Source organism: Caretta caretta, chromosome 6 (assembly GCF_965140235.1).
Source record: "Caretta caretta isolate rCarCar2 chromosome 6, rCarCar1.hap1, whole genome shotgun sequence".
NCBI classification, from domain to species: domain Eukaryota; kingdom Metazoa; phylum Chordata; order Testudines; family Cheloniidae; genus Caretta; species Caretta caretta.
Genome location: NC_134211.1, coordinates 36,658,548 through 36,676,146, shown reverse-complemented (window position 1 = coordinate 36,676,146; position 17,599 = coordinate 36,658,548). Strand labels below are relative to the sequence as shown.

The 17,599-nt window shown below is 43.1% G+C and overlaps 1 protein-coding gene across 1 annotated transcript in view; it reads right to left on the bottom strand.

Moving 5' to 3' along the window:
- Nucleotides 1-3,271: 3,271 nt before the first annotated feature.
- LOC125639015 (uncharacterized) overlaps nucleotides 3,272-17,599 on the bottom strand; it is a 29,616-nt gene continuing 15,288 nt past the window's right edge. Inside the window, exons 2-3 of the mRNA XM_048855414.2 lie at nucleotides 4,537-5,159; nucleotides 3,272-3,950 (exon numbers count right to left, since the gene is read on the bottom strand). Coding sequence (XP_048711371.1) covers nucleotides 3,676-3,950; nucleotides 4,537-5,113 — 852 coding nt within the window. The 5' untranslated portion in view covers nucleotides 5,114-5,159 and the 3' untranslated portion in view covers nucleotides 3,272-3,675. The remainder of the gene's footprint in view (nucleotides 3,951-4,536; nucleotides 5,160-17,599) is intronic.

Sequence of the window (17,599 nt, the reverse complement as noted above, 5' to 3'; positions counted from 1 at the left end):
AGAAAGGCCTAGGATGTAAGTGAATGCCAGTGACAAAGTATTTATAATACTGGTTTAGTGAGATAATACAGAACAGTGTTTTATTACATGACAAAACGGAGGTGGAATTGGCACCAGAAATAACAGCTGTCAGTGTGAGGCCTCTCAGCAATCCAAAGAATGAGAGTCATGCCGTTCAATGTTGATATTTTTTAAAGAGCTTTTACTTTATGGTTTAAGAGAACATACCTATAAATTAAGAGAAAAGTATGTATTCAATATAAATACACCCCTCTCCTGCAAACGTGTTTGGTATTGAATTTCTGGAGAGCTCAAAACATGGGAGAGATGTCGTTAGAATTAAAGTGAAAATCTGAATAACATTGAACTTGAGAAGCGTGGAGGAAAATGGTCTTTTGACTAATATTCATGTCTGTGTATCCCAACCCAGAGAAGAAAAGGGGCTGTCAGATTCAGTAACAGTATCATGGGATGCATGTTCTCTTAAGAGTTAGGCCACTCTTCCTACTGTGTTGTTCTCCATAGGCACAGTAAGCTTGTGTGTAGCAACCACATTATTTCTATTTAAACATGAAGTAATACAACAGTGAGAGACTGCTGCAAAAGGCAGCCAGCAGTGTCTGTTCTGCCCCCTTGGGGTTCAGGACCCCATCTTCCAAAATGGAGGATGGCCTTTGGTCTCTGCAGCCAGACCCTTGCACAACAAGTTATATCACATACCCACCTTCCCCTCACACAGGGTATGTCTACAGTATGAAATTAGGTCGAATTTATAGAAGTCGGTTTTTTAGAAATCGTTTTTATATAGTCGATTGTGTGTGTCCCCATACAAAATGCTCTAAGTGCATTAACTCGGCGGAGTGCTTCCACAGTACAGAGGCTAGCATCAACTTCCAGAGTGTTGCACTGTGGGTAGCTATCCCACAGTTCCCGCAGTCTCCGCTGTCCATTGGAATTCTGGGTTGAGATCCCAATGCCTGATGGGGCAAAAAACATTGTCGCAAGTGGTTCTGGGTACATGTCATCAGGCCCTCCTTCCCTCCCTCTGTGAAAGCAACGACAGACAATCGTTTCGCGCCTTTTTTCCTGAGTTACCTATGCAGACGCCATACCACGGCAAGCATGGAGCCCGCTCAGCTCACTGTCACCTGGGTGCTGGCAGATGTGGTACTGTATTGCTACACAGCAGCAGCAACCCATTGCCTTGTGGCAGCAGACTGTATAATAGGCCTGAAAATCATCCTCATCATGTCCTAGGTGCTCCTGGCCACCTCGGTAAGGTCAGTCAGGAGCACCTGGGCAGATATGGGTGCAGGGACTAAATTAGGAGTGACTCGACCAGGTCATTCTCTTTAGTCCTGCAGGAGTCCTATTGCACCATCTTATGGTGAGCAGGCAGGAGATGTGGATGGCTAGCAGTCCTATTATACCATCTTCTGCCGAGCAGCCAGGAGATGTGGATGGCTTGCAGTCCTTCTGCACTGTCTGCTACCAGCCAAAGATGTAAAAGATAGATGGAGTGGATCAAAACAAGAAATAGACCAGATTTGTTTTGTATTCTTTTGCTCCCCCCTCCCTCCCTCCCTCCCTCCATGAAGTCCTGCCTGAAATACCAGAGGGAGGGATAGCTTAGTGGGTTGAGCATTAGCCTGCTAAACCCAGGGTTTTGAGTTCAATCCTTGAGGGGGCCATTCTATATGACAGTTGTTTTTGTTTCTCCTTGACGTAAAGCCACCCCCTTTGTTGATTTTAATTCCCTGTAAGCCAACCCTATAAGCCATGTCATCAGTCGCTCCTCCCTCCGTCAGAGCAAAGGCAGACAATCGTTCCGCGCCTTTTTTCTGTGCAGACGCCATACCACGGCAAGCATGGAGTCAGCTCAGATCACTTTGGCAATTAGGAGCACATTAAACACCATGCGCATTATCCAGCAGTATATGCAGCACCGGAACCTGGCAAAGCGAAACCAGGCGAGTAGGCGATGTCCGTGCGGTGACGAAAGTGATGAGGACATGGACACAGACTTCTCTCAAAGCATGGGCCCTGGCAGTGCAGACATCATGGTACTAATGGGGCAAGTTCATGCCGTGGAACGCCAATTCTGGGATTGGGAAACAAGCACAGACTGGTGGGACCGCATAGTGTTGCAAGTCTGGAGTGATTCCCAGTGGCTGCGAAACTTTCGCATGCATAAGGGCACTTTCATGGAACTTTGTGACTTGCTTTCCCCTGCCCTGAAGTGCATGAATACCAAGATGAGAGCAGCCCTCACAGTTGAGAAGCGAGTGACAATAGCCCTGTGGAAGCTTGCAACGCCAGACAGCTACCGGTCAGTCGGGAATCAATTTGGAGTGGGCAAATCTACTGTGGGGGCTGCTGTGATGCAAGTAGCCAACACAATCAAAGATCTGCTGCTATCAAGGGTAATGACCCTGGGAAATGTGCAGGTCATAGTGGATGGCTTTGCTGCAATGGGATTCCCTAACTGTGGTGGGGCCATAGACGGAACCCATATCCCTATCTTGGCACTGGAGCACCAAGCCGGCGAGTACATAAACCGCAAGGGGTACTTTTCAATAGTGCTGCAAGCACTGGTGGATCACAAGGGACGTTTCACCAACATCAACGTGGGATGGCCGGGAAAGGTACATGACACTCGCATCTTCAGGAACTCTGCTCTGTTTCAAAAGCTGCAGGAAGGGACTTTATTCCCAGACCAGGAAATAACCGTTGGGGATGTTGAAATGCCTATAGTTATCCTTGGGGACCCAGCCTACCCCTTAATGCCATGGCTCATGAAGCCATACACAGGCAGCCTGGATAGTAGTCAGGAGCTGTTCAACTACAGGCTGAGCAAGTGCAGAATGGTGGTAGAATGTGCATTTGGACATTTAAAAGCATGCTGGTGCAGTTTACTGACTCGGTTAGACCTCAGCGAAACCAATATTCCCACTGTTATTACTGCTTGCTGTGCGCTCCACAATATCTGTGAGAGTAAGGGGGAGATGTTTATGGCAGGGTGGGAGGTTGATGCAAATCGCCTGGCCGCTGGTTAGGTGCAGCCAGACACCAGGGCGGTTAGAAGAGCACAGGATGGTGCGGTGCGCATCAGAGAAGCTTTGAAAACCAGTTTCATGACTGGCCAGGCTACGTGTGAAAGTTCTGTTTGTTTCTCCTTGATGAAACCCCCCGCCCCTTGGTTCACTCTACTTCCCTGTAAGCTAATCACCCTCCCCTCCTCCCATCACCGCTTGCAGAGGCAATAAAGTCATTGTTGCTTCACATTTATGCATTCTTTATTAATTCATCACACAAATAGGGGGATAACTGCCAAGGTAGCCTGGGAGGGGTGGTGGAGGAGAGAAGCACCAGGAGGGGTGGTGGAGGAGGGAAGGACAAGGCCACACAGCACTTTAAAAGTTTAAAACTTTAAAACTTATTGAATGCCAGCCTTCTGTTGCTTGGGCAATCCTCTGGGGTGGAGTGGCTGGATGGCCGGAGGCCCCCCCACCGAGTTCTTGGGCGTCTGGGTGAGGAGGCTATGGAACTTGGGGAGGAGGGTGGTTGGTTACACAGGGGCTGTAGCGGTGGTCTGTGCTCCAGCTGCCTTTCCTGCAGCTCACCCATACGCTGGAGCGTATTAGTTTGATCCTTCAGCAGCCTCAACATTGTATCCTACCTCCTCTCATCACGCTGCTGCCACCTTTCAGCTTCAGCCCTCTCTTCAGCCCACCACTTACTCTCCTCAGCCCGCCACCTCTCCTCCCGGTCATTTTGTGCTTTCCTGCACTCTGACATTGTCTGCCTCCACAAATTCGTCTGTGCTCTGTCAGTGTGGGAGGACAGCATGAGCTCAGAGAACATTTCATCACGAGTGCGTTTTTTTCGCCTTCTAATCTTCACTAGCCTCTGGGAAGGAGAAGATCCTGTGATCCTTGAAACACATGCAGCTGGTGGAGAAAAAAAAAGGGACAGTGGTATTTAAAAAGACACATTTTATAGAACAATGGCTACACTCTTTCATGGTAAACCTTGCTGTTAACATTACATACATAGCACATGTGCTTTCGTTTCAAGGTCGCATTTTGCCTCCCCCCACCACGTGGCTAGCCCCTCCCTCCTTCCCCCTCCCCGTAGCTAACAGCGGGGAACATTTCTGTTCAGCCACAGGCAAACAGCCCAGCAGAAACGGGCTCCTCTGAATGTCCCCTTAAGAAAAGCACCCTATTTCAACCAGGTGACCATGAATGATATCACTCTCGTGAGGATAACACAGAGAGATAAAGAACGGATCTTGTTTGAATGCCAGCAAACATACACTGCAATGCTTTGTTCTACCATGATTCCCAAGTACGTGCTACTGGCCTGGTGTGGTAAAGTGTCCTACCATAGTGGACGGAATAAGGCTGCCCTCCCGAGAAACCTTTTGCAAAGGCTTTGGGAGTACATCCAGGAGAGCTGCAAATGCCAGGGCAAATTAATCATTAAATATGCTTGCTTTTAAACCATATATACTATTTTAAAAGGTACACTCACCAGAGGTCCCTTCTCTGCCTGGCAGGTCCGGGAGGCAGCCTTGGGTGGGTTCGGGGGGTACTGGCTCCAGGTCCAGAATGAGAAACAGTTCCTGGCTGTCGGGAAAACCGGTTTCTCCGCTTGCTTGCTGTGAGCTATCTACAACTTCATCATCATGTTCCTCGTCCCCAAATCCTGCTTCCGTGTGGCCTCCATCTCCATTGAAGGAGTCAAACAACATGGCTGGGGTAGTGGTGGCTGCACCCCCTAAAATGGCATGCAGCTCATCATAGAAGCGGCATGTTTGGGGCTCTGACCTGGAGTGGCCGTTTGCCTCTCTGGTTTTCTGGTAGGCTTGCCTCAGCTCCTTAAGTTTCATGCAGCACTGCTTCGGGTCCCTGTTATGGCCTCTGTCCTTCATGCCCTGTGAGATTTTGACAAATGTTTTGGCATTTCGAAAACTGGAACGTAGTTCTGATAGCACGGATTCCTCTCCCCATACAGCGATCAGATCCTGTTCCTCCCATTTGGTCCATGCTGGAGCTCTTTTGCGATTCTGGTACTCCATCATGGTCACCTCTGGTGATGAGCTCTGCATGGTCACCTCTGCTGATGAGCTCTGCACTCTCCTGCAGCTTGCCACGCTGGCCAAACAGGAAATTGAAATTCAAAAGTTCGCAGGCCTTTTCCTGTCTACCTGGCCAGTACATGTGCGTTGAGAGTGCTGTCCAGAGCGGTCACAATGGAGCACTCTGGGATAGCTCACTGAGGCCAATACCATCTAATTGCGTCCACAGTACCCCAAATTCGACCCAGCAAGGCTGATTTCAGCGCTAATCCCCTTGTTATATGGGGATATGGAATAAGGAAATCAATTTTAAGAGCCCTTTAAGTCGAAAAAAAGGGCTTTGTCGTGTGGACGGGTGCAGGGTTAAATCGATTTAACACTGCTAAATTCGACCTCAACTCCAAGTGTAGACCAGGGCACCGTGAGGAGCTTGAATGGTGCACTGGCACTTCTCACCACAGGTGTATTTTACCCTCTGTGATCTTGGGCAAATCAATTTCTGTGCATCTGTTTACCCATCTGTAAAATGGCTAAGACACCTCTCCTGTTAGGGGTGCTGTGAGAACTACTTATTGTCCCACTTCTGGAAAATGTGTGAGGTTCAATTAAACCTGATACTGCATTAATGGTACTGTTGGTGCATGGACACCAAGTCACTCCTGCATAGGAACAGGAATCAGGATAAGGAGGAGACTATGCCTCTAAGTGCCTCCTTAACATGATGAGGCTCGTGATTAAAAGTGCATGTCTCCTTAGATATACTCCTTCCCAAGACCTGCCTCTTTTTTTAATCTGTGAATTTACATGTCTGGCAGCAAGTGGACAAGAGCTTTGAGACTTGTTACTGCTCAGTGCCAGAGGATGATGTAACGAACTTAGTTACCTGGGTCCATGCAATAGCTCCCAACTGCGCTCATGAACTCTGCTTCACGTAGCACATATGGACTTAAAGGATCAAGGCCATTGCAGAGTTTCTGAGGAAAAATATTTCCCTTACATGGGAGGTGCTTGGAGTCTCGTGAACAGGGCAGGAAATGCTGACCTGAAATCCTGTGGAGTCATCATATCTGTCTGGAACTCTATTTACATCTTTATGTGCCTAAATACCTTTGAAAATCTAGCCCTAATCCCCTTTATATGGTTCCCCTGTACCTGTTCCTGGCAGCTTGGGCCCCCTCAAATTCTGGATTATTATTGGCTCCCCTGGCTGTGCCTACATCTTTCTTCTGCCTCTACTCATCACACTCCCCTTTGTGGGTGTAAAAGGCACACAGGTTAAAGTTGGTTTCAGAGAGAGCTTTCCATTTGAAGTTCACTAGATCCACAGATATGTACTCATCAGCTGCTCCTTTGCTCAATGGTATGGATGCAAAATGGCTTCTGTGGGCCCCAAAGGAGAAGGGAATATGCCACTGAACTGCTGTCTCCTGCCTCCCACAAGCTGTAGGGCCTTTCCACCATTTTTGCTGCCCTTTCTTCCCTCAACGGTCTGGAGCAGAGAAGAGCATGAGGCTTGTATTTGTTATGCTGATAAGTCAGTCAGCGAGCTGCAGATCCAAATTTGCATAGGTATTTCAAAGCTCCAAAACCGGAATTTTTTTTTAAATCACATGGAGACAATTGCCATTTTCCAGGAAAAGTGACCATCTTCTTAGCTTCTGCTATAATCTTAAATTCAGCTATCAAAGTAAGGGAGAAATCTGCAAACGTGCATGAAGGAGTAGTCAATTGGTGGACTGTGGGCCAAATCCAGTCCACCAGATGCTTTTGAACGGACCCCAAAATCTTTTTATTTACTTATTATCATTATTGTTATTTTTTTATTATTTTCTCTGCTATAGCTTGACAAAGAATAATTGACTTCTCCTGCATGCATGGTTTTGTGTGTACTCAGCACCTGATGTGCATTTGCTGCTTGGATATTTACCCACATATATATACCTATGCTCACATGCAGCCCTGACTTGTGCATCCAGGTCAGGCATGCAGAAATGCATGCTGTTTTTAAGATTTGGTTATGTTTTAGTAAATCCTAGAGTTACAGACACCAGCAGGCAGTAACAACCAACAGTTACCACTTGAAGTGACCATTATGAATCTTATTTGAGGATGGTTATGTTCACAGAACTCTCAATTATAATGAGATTTTAGAGCTGTAGGCTCACTATCTTTGAAATGTTTCACATATTACTGTGTACAGCCAACTATTTCTCATTACATTCTGTTTGTGCTTTTGTAGCCCTCAAATTATTAATTATTTGTGGTAAAGTAATGCCTAGAAAGCCCAGCCAAGATCTAGGCTCTGTTGTGCTAGGTGCTGTATAGACACATAGTAAGAGATAGTCCCCAGCCTGAACAGCTTGGATTCTAAATAAAGTAGGTTTCCTTATTCTATAAATTGGCATGAAATTTTGGATCCTTCCCACAGGGAAGTCATTGGAGGGGATTAAAAAGACTTACTGCAACTGATACATCTGCATTGAAGCCCCATGCCACCAAGTGGGCTCTTAACCTCTAAAGCCAAGTCTCCAGGAATCTGGCTGTACAGCTCCCTGGGAGAAGACACATAGATATGCATGCATTATGGCATGCGCAAGTAGGAAATGTGTTGTCAGGCCTTCTGCAGCTATCCCCAGAATCTCCTTTAAAGGGGTTCTCCTCTGCAGGGAGGGCACTGGGCTGTAGAAAATTAATGCAGCCACAGACTGTGTTACTTTTCTGAGCTTTCCTCCATAGGGCTGGTAGGGGTATGACATGCTCATGCTCCTCCTCCACATGGATCCATGGGTCTGTGCTCTGAGGGCAGGGAGGGACACTACCTCCAAGGGCAGAGAGGGTAACATTTGCACTTGTGAGCAGATTGTGGTCCATGATTATAAATGCATGAGAAAACATGGTCTATTCCTAAAGAGTATACCATACCAGGGCCTTGTAGAGCAGCAGGATGAGGCCCCAAGTTTCACAATGCACAGACAAAAGAAGGAAAGGAAAGGAAGCAACATCAAATCATGCAATGTGGATTATATAGGTGTGGCATGCTTGTTGGTTCTAATATTTGGGTGTATGTATTACAGACACACACACATTGATTTTATATATTTCTTACATATTATAAAGTAGGCAAAGGAGTAGAATTGGATGGTTGGTGGTGAAAAGCAGACCAAAAACAATGAAATATTAGGAGTGAAGTGAAGGAGGAGAGCAAAGTTGCTTGTCACACAGGAGAACGACAGTTCCTTAGATAAGGGTCAGCATAGAAAAATGCATGCAGACCTGAGTGGGAAGCGACAGGATTCAGTCAGATGGATAATTATAATAGTACCTATCACTTAGTGCATTTCATCTGCAGGTATCAAAGCTCTTTACACAGACTGGTATTATTACCCTGTTTTACAAATGTGGATGCTAAGGCACAGAGGAGTTAAATGACTTGATTAAGGCTGCACAGCAAATTAATGGCAGAGCCAAGAATACAACAGTTTCCTAACTCTTGGTTGATGCGCATACCCACTGGACCATAAGAACGGGGTCAGACCAATGGTCCATCTAGCCCAACAGCTAGCTAATGCCAGGTGCATCAGAGGGAATGAACAGTGCAGGAAAATACTGAGTGATTCATCCCTTGTTGTCCACTTCCAGCTTCTGGCAATCAGAGACTAGGGACACTCAGAGCATGGCGTTCCATATCTGGCAATCTTGGCTAATAGCCATTGATGGACCTATCCTCCATGAACTTATCTAGTTCTTTTTTTAACTCTGGTATAGTTTTGGCCTTCACAACATCCTCTGGCAATGATGCTTTCCAAGGGAAATAGTTGGCAGAGTGCAGTGGAAAGCTGGGGTATTGCAGAAAATAAGGGTAGATGTATAGGGCATGATTCTCCACTGCCTCGCACCTTCTGTCATTGTTTACACCTGGTGCAAAGAGAGTGTAAAACTGATTCTGATTTGGTAGCATCTTACACCCACTTTCCACAGGTGTAAAACACAGTGCAAGGCAGTGGAGAATCAGTCCCTTAGAAAAGACTCTAGAAAGTGAAGATGAGGATTTTGAATTTAACACAGATTGAGAGACGAAGCTAGGGAAAGGATCTGAGCACAGGAGAACATGAGAAAAAAAAACAAAATTGGCCATCAAGAGAACTTTAGTTGAGACATGTTGCATTGATTGGGAAGGGAAGAGATGAGAAGAAAGGAGGCCATCTGAGAGGACGTGACAGTAATCCAAGCAAGACATAATGAGCTTCATAGTTTCAGAATAGTACAGTCAATCCAGTTCACAAAAACTACATTAACAATTAGTACTAATTGGCTCCCTTGTTGACAGTCTTAGCTAAGAAACCAAGGACTGAATGAGCTATGCAGTCTAAACTAGCCTCTCACTTCTAGCTCAAAATAGAGATTGGGACAGGAACATAGAAACACAGGGTCAGAGTTGGGTGAATGGAGGTCCCTTTATACTTTCCTCAGACCTTTAATGAATATTTTTTCTAGGGAAGGAAAGGTCTTAGATGATATTAACTATGAGGAAAGAGATTAAAACAATTAATCAATCATATTGAAAGGTCTACCCCAATCAATCCCACAATCCCTGTTTATGAAATCAGTGGCAAAAGTTAAAAATCAGTACCTGTGAATCCACAATTAATCGAGAGCTAAGGAAATTATCTGCAGCACGGTACAGACACTGGGATTACCTAAAGAAACACCAAATGAAAAGGATAATAATGAAACTATTTTACCTTTTGCATGGATAGGCTTTTTGTTTAATTTCTGGGCCAAATCATTCTGTATATACAAGATAAATTGCTTTATTGGCCATTATTATAAGTGAAGTAATACCTGTGTAACAAGAAAGAACTATGAGTTTTAAGATTGTAAACTCTTTGGGGGAAGAAATCATCTTTTCATGATCTCCATGACTCCTAGCACAATGGGGTTTGAATCTCTGTAGGCTCTACTGTACTACCAAAAATAATATTTACAAATACTAAAATACTGTAATGTTTATTTCAGGGAGAGTTGTTTTAGAACACAATAGAAAACTACCGTGCATAAATACTTATTTTGTTGCGTATTTCTGAATGCTGACAAGGCAGAACCTTTCAAACATTTATTTTTCATTCCTTAGAGCTTTGTAAATCTTGTAGCCTGCAAATCTTTGAAGCAAACTTATGAACACATGATCTCCAGAAAGCACAGGTTAGTTCTCAATGAAGAGCTCTCTTTCTTTCTTTCTCTGCAAAGTGATGAGTACATACAATCTCTCAGTGACTTCAAAGCAATGGAGCTACTACACATTTCCACAACTGCAACCAAGAGCAATTCTTCAGCACTATATATAGTTTTATTTAATATATGATAGCTGAACAGAATTATGAGTGTTGAACTCACTAAGATTCTTCGTTAGTTGCAACCTACTCAAAACTGGAGATCAATTCTCCAGAGGTGAAAAGCTAACGTGTTGCAGCATGACATTTTATTTTTCCTTGTCTGTGGTCATTTTCTCTATAAAGTCCTACATACAGCATGACGAACTGTGATATTCATTACTTTTCAATGTACTAATTTACACAAAATGTAAAGAAAATATAAGCAACAATGACTAATAGGTGCCAGCCCAGAGTTAGGTGCTCTTTCTCTGTCTCTTAGATCTTTCTGAAACCTAATTGATAACATTATAATAAGTGTTGAAAGAGAGATTAACTGCTGGCAGATGCACAGAGCATGGGAGCACTGGCATATATGTAGGAGATCAATTAGATTCCTCACACACAGGACCTCTTGACAGCTGTTAAAAAAACCACTCACCATGGATCACTGTACTAACATCGAAATGTATTTTAAAATCAGCCACACTTGGTATCAACATTACACATTCAGTGCCACATTCACAAAAATAAAGATGGCTCATACTGCACAAATAACTGAGATCCATATCTGTCTATCTCTTTTGTGGCACAGAAGGAAGCAAACAGATGGTGAATGTGCAAAAGAGATTTTAGTGAGGGGAAATCGGATATGCAGTATGGTTTGCTATACTATGTAGCTGTTGTGTGCTCCTCTGTGCATATGGGGAAGGAAAAGGTGAAGAGCCTATGATGTGAAGGGGAGAGGGCAATGTTGTCGAGCAGAAATTGCCATGTAAATTAATGATGAGAACTCCTCCAGATTTTCCACATATTATCAAAGGAGGCAGTACTGCACAGGGGCATGGGAAGCAGCCAGTGGCAGGACAGCGCAAGAACCTGAGCTGTGGCATGGGATGAACAGAAACGAATGGGGTAGCAGCAAGGGGACAAATGGAGGTCTGTAAACTGTATGAGTTGATCAAATTCTACTCATGGTTCTGTGTGTTCAACTGGCTATGCCCTATGCTGATGTTGCAAGATATGTGCCCTGCCATAAAGATGGGAGGGTGTGGTGGATTTCTCCCACAAAATAATTTCTCCATATTTTCAGGTTAGTCTGCCTGTTACATGGGAGAGAGAAGTTATGGCCCTAAAGATGTTCTATTTCCACTAAAAAGATTTGTTCATGTTAACCCAGATTCACAATACATTTTAATACAAGATACTGATAGAAACAAAATTATGGGTTTAAATCCTATATTATACTTCTCTGGACATTCATATAGAAAATGGGCAACTCTTTTCTTTGCTGATAAAAGGACTGATGATGTATTCACAAGTGGAATGTGGAAAGGACGTTAGTCCCTACAACAGAAATATCACATTCACAGGCAGTGTTGCAAGTGAGCTGGGATAGTCAAGATTCCTGTACTAGATTGGTCCCTAATAAAACTGAGCATTTACCAAGAGTTACCAAATCACAGCCTCTGAGAGAGTGAGGTTAATGCCTTTCCTAATTGTACGAAAAGTCAGAAATAGCTGACACCATAAGTACCTGAAGCAGGGCATAGCATTCAGGAAAATCCTGTGCTTTATGTGCTTGGGTTGCATCAAATTTTGCAGGAGAAACACAGAACCTCAGATTAGAAGAATCTTGGCAAGACAATAAAGAGGACAATATTCTGTTTTAGGGTATGTCTAGACTAGGAAGATAGGTGGTGTTTTAAAATGTTGAGGGCTATCTCTTAAGGTCAACAGTGAAAAGCTAACATGTTTTAAAGGTGTTGAACCCTGTCTATATTAGAGGCTAAACAGTGTTTAAAAACATATTAATTAAACCCTATTAGCAAACGCATTTTGACACACTTATTTGTATAATCTATGCAGTGTTGTTATTTTTTTAAGGCTACATCATAATTTATTATTTGTGGGGGCACTCACTATGTTCTAGGCACTTTACAGACACTTCAGAAGGACAGTCCCCTTCTGACAATCTCATAGTCTACAGACAAACAAGTAAACAGAGGTCAGGGAAGGGGAATAACAAAAGATAATTTATGTAAACGTCAACTTGATTCATTATAGACAGCACAGTTGAAGTGGATTTTCAAGAGGGGCTTCAATGTGAACAGGATAGGGGTCTTATGGATGAGCTTAAACAGGTTGTACAATGCATGGGGAGGTGCATGGAAGAAGGCATGGTGATAACTGTGAGAATCTGACAATCAAGGGGACAAGGTTGGGAGGTTTGGCTTCACAATATGTTGTCCTGGGAAGATCTCCTCCTAGTTTTTGACCAGGACTTTGGATCAACCAAAGAAGAGCCCACTTCCAAAGAATCCATTCCTGTTTCTACCATAGTTCCATACACGCTGGTGCAGGACTTTGTGAGATTTAGTTAATGTTGGGTAGAAGCTCATATGGTCTGGACAGGTTCCATAAAGTTCATAGTTGCTTATTTTTATAACAAGTTCATTGTAAAGCAAGAAGTCAGGCAGAATTCTTGAGATTTGGGCCCTGTGGTCACCTACCTGCTGCTAGTGCAGGACCCATAACGGAAATGCACCTTGGGTTCCATGGTACCTCTCCCTCAACTCCTCGCACTATGTTGCAGTACAGAATTGGAGGAAAGTAAGAAGAATGGCAATGTCTGGGAGTTGTGCAACTCTAACCTGGCCAGTGTGCCTAGGAGACCAAAATTTTGGTTGATTGGATCCTCTTAAGTCTTAATCCTCTAGTCCTACTGCATCATTTAAAGATCACAGTTACATAGGAAATGGCACAGGTGTATTCTCTTGCTATTGGTGCTGCCTCCATTTCGAAATCATTGCCCTCTTGTCCATAAAGCATGGATACAAACAGTGAGACTTTAAATGGAAATCACTGGTAATTAGCAAATTGCAGATACACAGTATGGTATCATCCAAATATAAGAATTAACTAAAAAGCATTCATGCAGAATAGCAGGTTATCCTGCAGATTAGCTCTCTCACTGAAATTGTGGCTGAAAGACTATTCTGTTATTTTGCTCATTTGATTTTAAGTCTACATTCACCTACCCTTTCTCCCTCTTCCCACTGGATCATGCAGAAGAACTGGCCCCGGGCACAAGAGCTGCTTGCAGGACTGCTAAAACTCCTTAACCAGCACAGTACTTCACATCTTCGGCCTCCCACTATTGCTTTTGCCTACCTCACAATGCCACCTCTACTCATTCTCCTGATCCTTATATCAACTCTCCTTCCTCTTCTCCATACCTGTTCTCCAATCAACCACACCGTGCTAATTTCCTGTCCTTCCCCGCCATCCCTGCTACCTCTTCCATTCTTACCCTTGGCCAACTTTCTGCTACTGTCTCTGTCTCATTGATGATTAAAAATGGCCTGTAAACAGTCATAATTTGTATTAAACAGAAAAACACACTATTATTACAGAAGCCCCGTTAAGATCTGCACTAACTTGTCAAATAATTATGTCAAAATTTTTCTTTTTACTGTAGCACTTATTATCCTATCATTCCTCCCTCCTATTATTTCTTAAACTCACTCATACATTTTGCCTTTAGTTAGACTGTAAACTCGTTAGGGAAGGGCCCTGTGTCTGTACAGCACCTAGCAAAATGGGGTCTTTAGTAAGCCAAATAATTATTTGCCAGATAATCAATTTTGTATATATATTTCTAACTGAGAAACGGCAATCTTAGTACTTCCAAGGACTTTTCTTCATGGAAGCAAAGGTCTGACATGTTATCATTCATTTGTAAAATGAGCTGGTCATTCCCATGCTGTGTCATCAAGCTGTAGAGAATTTACTCAGAAATTATCAACTCATCTGCAAGGATTGCAAAAGTATGAAAGTCTCACCTTGAAATGTCTTTTGAACAGCAGGAATGGGAAAATATCTGGTTGCCTGTATAAAACATCTAGACGAACCCCTATTCAACACTGTATGTTCAGAGCCACATAAGAATACTTTATGCAATATTAGCAACCCCCCACCCCCCCGCTAGGTCAAACTGATACTCTTGTGTATCTATGGTTCATCAGCCTCTCATTTTTGGGCCCAAATGAATGAAAATATTCCATTCAATTGCTTAAACATACCTTTGGGGATGTCTTTATTTATTGTAAATCAACAGGCTTTGCAGACTGTGCTGATGTATATCTACTTACTGTAGTGACACATGATCTAGAAACACCATAGATGGACAGATGGATGGCAAGAAATGAGCTGTGACTGTCTGAAGGTAGCCTTTTACTGAGAAGTGGAAAAAATGAAATGCTAGGCAAGGGTGACGTATTTCAAACATTCACATTAGAGAAGATTTTCTCTGAAAAAATTGATAAACTAACAACCTTTCATAAAATTCATACGTTTAATCATCTAACTGACCCCAGACTATTAATAAGTGAAAGTACCAATCCAGGGTTCTATGTAATGTTCTATAACAGTTACCTGTATCCCCAATTAGGGGAGTCTATTTGGTCATGTTAGGATATTAAGTCTACAGTTTTATTTTTGAATCTATCGACCCTTTGACTAAGATCCAGTGTAATACAAGTGTCCCATCTCACACATATTCTGTTTGATGCCTATGCTCTGCAGGTGTAGGAAGACAGACATGAAGATCTAATAGGTCTTCTCATTCTCCATTACAATGATCTGTGCGTGTCTATGTTTAAACTTTCTGAAACTTGGGTAGGGCATTGGAAACTAAGAGCATCAGCTGAGGCTGAATTTCCCTGGAATTCTTCCATCTGAAACTAGCTCTCTACTGAAGAATCTAGGGACCATTATAAACCTGCAAATCTCCCATGATCCACATATATCTTGAAGAAGCCACTGAAGACAGTGGCTATCCAAGTGGCGGCCTCTTATCTCTGCACTGCCATCTAGCCCCTGCAGCTTACTGACAGCTTGTCTCCTGTGCAAAGCGGAGCTGCTTGTTTCTTAACCTCTGTTCTCCCAGAAGCTCAGGGAGGGTGTGTGTGTCACAGGACAGATGAGAACCTATAAAAGTTACTACAGCATTTGTGTGATGTAAATTTCCATAGCTCTGTTTCATGCAGTTGGTAGAGGGAAATTATTCCATGAAGCATGGATGGCTGCCAGACTTACCCCTCCCAACACTTTGGAACCCAAACACAGCACCCAGGGACATGTTTCTATGGGGTTTGAGGGAGTGGTGGCATGCCATCCTGCCAACTCTCCTCCACTCCATGTGCCCTCAGGCCCAGATCTAAAGATTTCATCTCCTTTCTTGCTGAAGTCAAGGGGAGCACAGATCCCTCTATCTTCCTTGCCAGTCCTTGCACTCACATCATTACTAATCTGGTTGGCTCTGCTATAGATCTTTGCACATTTCTTGGGAGTTAGCATGTTTTGGGGAATTAGGCATTTTTCTTGACTTTGTCACTTTTAGTTTTTCTGCCTATCTGAGGGGATGATCCCACCTAAGTTATTCTCCAACAAATGTGCCTATCTTTCCACCTGGACTTGAGTACTAAAGCAATGGCTCTCACCTTTCCAGACTACTGTACCCCTTTCAGGAGTCTGATTTGTCTTGAATACCCCCAAGTTTCACCTCACTTAAAAATTACTTACTTACAAAATCAGACATAAAAATACAAAAGTGTCACAGCACACTATTACTGAAAAAATGCTTCCTTTCTCATTTTTGCTATACAATTATAAAATAAATCAATTGAAAATAAATATTGTACTTACATTTCAGTGTATAGCATATAGAGCAGTATAAACAAGTCATTGTATGAAATTTTAGTTTATATTGACTTCGCTAGTGCTTTTTATGTAGCCTGTTGTAAAACTAGACAACTATTTAGATGGGTTGATGTACCACCTAGAAAATCTCTGTGTACCCCCAGGGGTACACATACTCCTGGTTGAGAACCACTGTTCTAAGTTATATTTGTCAGTGCAATGGAAAGAGTTAGTCTTTTGAGCATAAGGATTCTTAATCAAATAAAAATCACATTACAGGTAACCTGACTTCTGATTTACTCTGGTGTAACTAAGAGCAGAATGTGTCCCGTAGACCCTAATCAGAAGACAGACAGCAGGAAAACATTTAATCATAGAACAAGAATGCTACTACAAAAGGCAGCATATGCATTAGAGTAAATGGCATTATGTATTGATAAATACTGCACAGACTATAAAGACTGTAGATTTAACTACAAGCAATAGCATTATGAGCAGTGATATGATTAATAGCCAGTGATACTGGAATAAAATGAGATTATGTGATAATGGGCTCTAGCTATTTTGGCCAGGGCAGTAATCTGATGTAACCTCATAGTGATGCCAAGACATTATATTTCAAAAATATGAAATATTTACCCACTCAAAATTCTATTACAAATGATTTAATTCACATCCATTTCAGTCATTTGGTACAACAGGAATAATCTGACGTATGTTGATGAAGCTGAAGAATTGAAATGCACAGAGCTCTTAGGGTGAAATTCATCCCTTGTAGGGGGCCAGCACAAGACACATGAACCACTCAAGTCTCACTTAGACACCAAACGGTGCATGGGCCTTCTGCTGGCCATCTGCACAAGGGTGAATTTCCCTTTTATTGAATAGCTAACATCTAACTGGCTTGGGAAATGTAACTGTTCTGTGCTTCAACCACTCCAAAAACCAGCTACTTGATAATATCTTCTGTTTGTAAAAGTTCACAGTCTTTAATGATAAACTGATTTGTTGGCTAACATTAAGGGGCCAAATTCAAGCTAACTCTCAGATGCTTATTCAAGTCATGTTAAAGTCAATAGGAGTGTTTCCACTGATTTCGATGCCATTTGAATGAATGGCCCAAAGTGAGATAGCCAGTCAGGGTGCAACCCAGCCAAACCCCACACAGTTGACACTCCAGAGTTCCTCCTTGGCCCCAGCAGCAGGGCAGACATTCCAGGGTAGGGTCTTCCTGACCTCTTACACATACATACCCCTCTGGAATTATTTGTGCTCCTAGTATGTGTAATCTATTTGGGTGGCTGTGCAGGGATTGTGTGTCCACTTCTAGGATGACAAAAAGAAAACAGGCCCCCATTAAAGCAACTCTTTACATTGTTAAATGTGAACCCCTGTCTGTGCTAAAAGTATTTAAGGCTAGCATTTGCTCTATAGATATTTTCAA